This window comes from Monodelphis domestica, chromosome 4 (assembly GCF_027887165.1).
Source record: "Monodelphis domestica isolate mMonDom1 chromosome 4, mMonDom1.pri, whole genome shotgun sequence".
In the NCBI taxonomy this organism is placed as follows: domain Eukaryota; kingdom Metazoa; phylum Chordata; class Mammalia; order Didelphimorphia; family Didelphidae; genus Monodelphis; species Monodelphis domestica.
The window spans coordinates 312,983,192-312,986,313 of NC_077230.1; the positions used below are offsets into that span (position 1 = coordinate 312,983,192).

The following is a 3,122-nucleotide window of genomic DNA, read 5'->3' on the forward strand; positions in this document are numbered from 1 at the left end:
TATAATATTCTAGGGCCCTTGTGGTGAACCTATGGCACATGTGCCAGAGGGGGCACTCAGAGCCCTCTCTGTGGGCACATGCACTATTGCCCCAGCACAGAGTTCGCAAGAGTTTGTTACTAGAAAGTCAGAGGGATGAGGAGCCTGGCTGGTCCCCTCCCCTTTCCATGAGCCTGAGAAAATCACCCACCCCTCTAACAGGGTTCACCATCACTGTTCTAGGGCTTGATATAGTCAGCACAATGTCATCTACAAACAGTAGCGCTGAAGGATCGTACCACCCAAAGGGACTCTGTGCTGGATCTCTTCTATTATAGTGATGAATGCTTTTGTTTTGCATACATATCCCTAGTTTATATCTTGGGATCTTATTACCAGATGTTATTGAACAAGGTCATTCCTGTTCTATTTTTTTTTAACAGGTACAGCTGTTTTTATTTTTCTTATAACTTTTGAAAGAATTCCAGGAATAACACAATAAAATCTGCTGTCTTCAAACCAAATATTTACTATTTTTATTAGATTGTATTGACATTTTTCAGATGGATGACAACTGGAAAGCCCAGGTTTAAGAACTCAGAAAACAAAGTCTTCCAAACTACAAGAATTCCACAGGGCAATAATACTCTTCCACCACAGCTGCACAATATATGTCTGTACCAGACAGATGCAGTATAAATCAACATTATCGAGTATTCACCACATCATCAATCTTGAGAATGCTTCGGACAGTTTCAGTAGCTAGGGTCAGAGCACTGACAGAGAACAACAAAGGCTGAACTACTAGCTCCTCCAAAATGTTGGAAATTCCACTCTTTCGGACATTAATGCCTGCAGTAGTCTCTCCTTGAGCATGCCGATTTCTTAATTCTGTTACAGTGGAAATGGGATTAAGGCCTGCATTTTCAGCCAAAGTAGATGGAATGACTTCCATAGCATCTGCAAAAGCACGGACATAGTATGACTCCATCCCACTCAAAGTGCATGAATATTCTGTTAAACGCAAGGCCAGCTCTATCTCTGGTGCACCACCTCCTGCGATCAGTGCTCTCTTTTTTACCAAACAGCGAATAACACATAAAGCATCATGAATTGAACGCTCGGCTTCTTCAATCACCAATTTGTTAGATCCACAAACAACAATAGTAACTGTCTTTCCAGGGCTTGTGCAACCTGTAATTTTGAGCAGCTTGCCAGAACCGTTTAAATTGACCTCCTCTGCCAGTTCAGCAGAACCAAGCATTTCAGCAGTAGACTGGTCAATATGAGCAACTGGTTTGGTTCCAATTGTCTTACAAATAAATTCAATGTTCTCTCTTTCAATTTTCAAATTTTCAAATTTCAAAAAACAAAATTTTGTTTAGGAAATGTAATGCAAGATCACTGAGGGCATCCCTTATAATAGATTTCTGTATAAGGAGTACATTACATCCAGATTTCTTAATCTGCTTCACTAAATTGAGAATATAAGCTCTCTCTTCCCGCAGTACTCTGTCCATTTGAGCATAGTCAGAAACTACAATTTGATTATCCATATCTGTTTTAGGAGCTGATAAACAAAACTGAATGAGACCAATCTTAGCTTTCTCAACTCTGGTTATGCCAGTATTTGCCACTTTCTGAGTTAGGACCAATCCTTCCACCAGTTCACAGTCGTCAATTGTCCCACCAAGTTTCTTAACTATTTTAATGTCTCGAAGATCTACACTAGTAGCTGTTGTTGGGTCAATCACCTTCATCACAGCATCTACACTCATTGGAGAAAGCAGGCTTGAGTACTGAGATACAACCTTTGAGTTTAGTGAAGTGGTTGCCCTATTTAGTAATGTTTCTCTGTCACTCAGTTCCACTGGCTGTGACATTTTAGTTAAGACTTCAACACCTTGATGCACAGCTTTTTGGAATGATTCAGAAATGATGGTTGGGTGAATCCCCTTTTGAAGAAGTTTGGTACAAGAGTCCAAAAGAGATCCAGCAATGATAACAACAGATGTGGTACTATCACCAGCTTCAATATCTTGTACTTTTGAGAGCTCCACCAACATCCTAGCTGCTGGATGCAAGACCTGCATTTGTTTCAAAATTGTAGCACCATCATTGGTAATAGTCACATCGCCTTTTCCATCTTGAATCATTTTGTCCATTCCTTTTGGTCCAAGGTTAGTTCTAATAGCATCTGTAATCGCTTTGACTGCAGAGATGTTGCTGAAGCGGATCTGGGCCGGTTTGTCCCGATCCTGGTAAGCGCCTCTCCCTCGATTGCCAGAACCTCCAGTAGGCCCGTTGTTCCTGGGACCCATGTTCTCCGGCATAATCAGTCAGACTCGGCGCAGTTCTGTGGCAACTCAAGAGCCCTGGATGGACGCGGATTGTGTCTGACCCGTAGACTAAGGGTGAGGGACCAACACTTCCATGAAGCTTCCAGAAATCAGTGCCTGCGCCTGAGCAGAGGAGGGCAGAGGTGGGCACAACGGGTTCTGCCTCAACCTGTTCTATTTTCTAATGAATTTCAATTGATGTTGATTTATATGAATCGTAGATACCTTGCTTTAAGAAATCCTGCTACGTACATTTTTTTTTAAAGTGCTACATACATTAAGTAAATAGAAGACATTTTTTTAGAATTGAATATTGGGTTTGAAATATTTTAAGGCAAATATAGAATGTATTAGAGCTTTTAAAAGATCATTTAAAAAAAGTTTTGGTGGGATGGGACAGTTGACCTGCTCTCATCAAAAGAGAGGATATAAAGTAATATTTATTATGCAGCAGCAAAGATGATAATGCTAATTCATATTTCTACAGCACTTTAATGTTTACCTATAGAGTAAAGGAGAGAAATATGGTTCGCATAAATAAGCTAGAGCACATTGCCACTGCATACTGACATATGAAGAATGTTATAAGAGATAAGAGAAATATGTCATCAAAGAAGGAGATGAATTGGTTACCAAACATTTACCTCTGGAATTTCTTATGATTCTGATTAAGGTATCTAGCATGTCAAGTATATCCTCCATGGTGGATTTATGGAAAGATATAAAGGGAAATTACACAAAATGGGTAGCTTGAGAATCAGAGGGCTTGGGTTGAAATCTTGCCTCTGACTGTTACTAGTTCTG

At 40.1% G+C, this 3,122-nt stretch overlaps 1 protein-coding gene across 1 annotated transcript; it reads right to left on the reverse strand.

The window, feature by feature from the left end:
- Positions 1 to 408: 408 nt before the first annotated feature.
- LOC100021352 (T-complex protein 1 subunit delta-like) lies at positions 409 to 2,401 on the reverse strand. The gene is given in 2 exon segments (XM_056794803.1): positions 409 to 1,330; positions 1,332 to 2,401. Coding segments are annotated over 2 exon segments (1,626 nt in total). The 5' UTR covers positions 2,313 to 2,401; the 3' UTR covers positions 409 to 685.
- Positions 2,402 to 3,122: the final 721 nt, after the last annotated feature.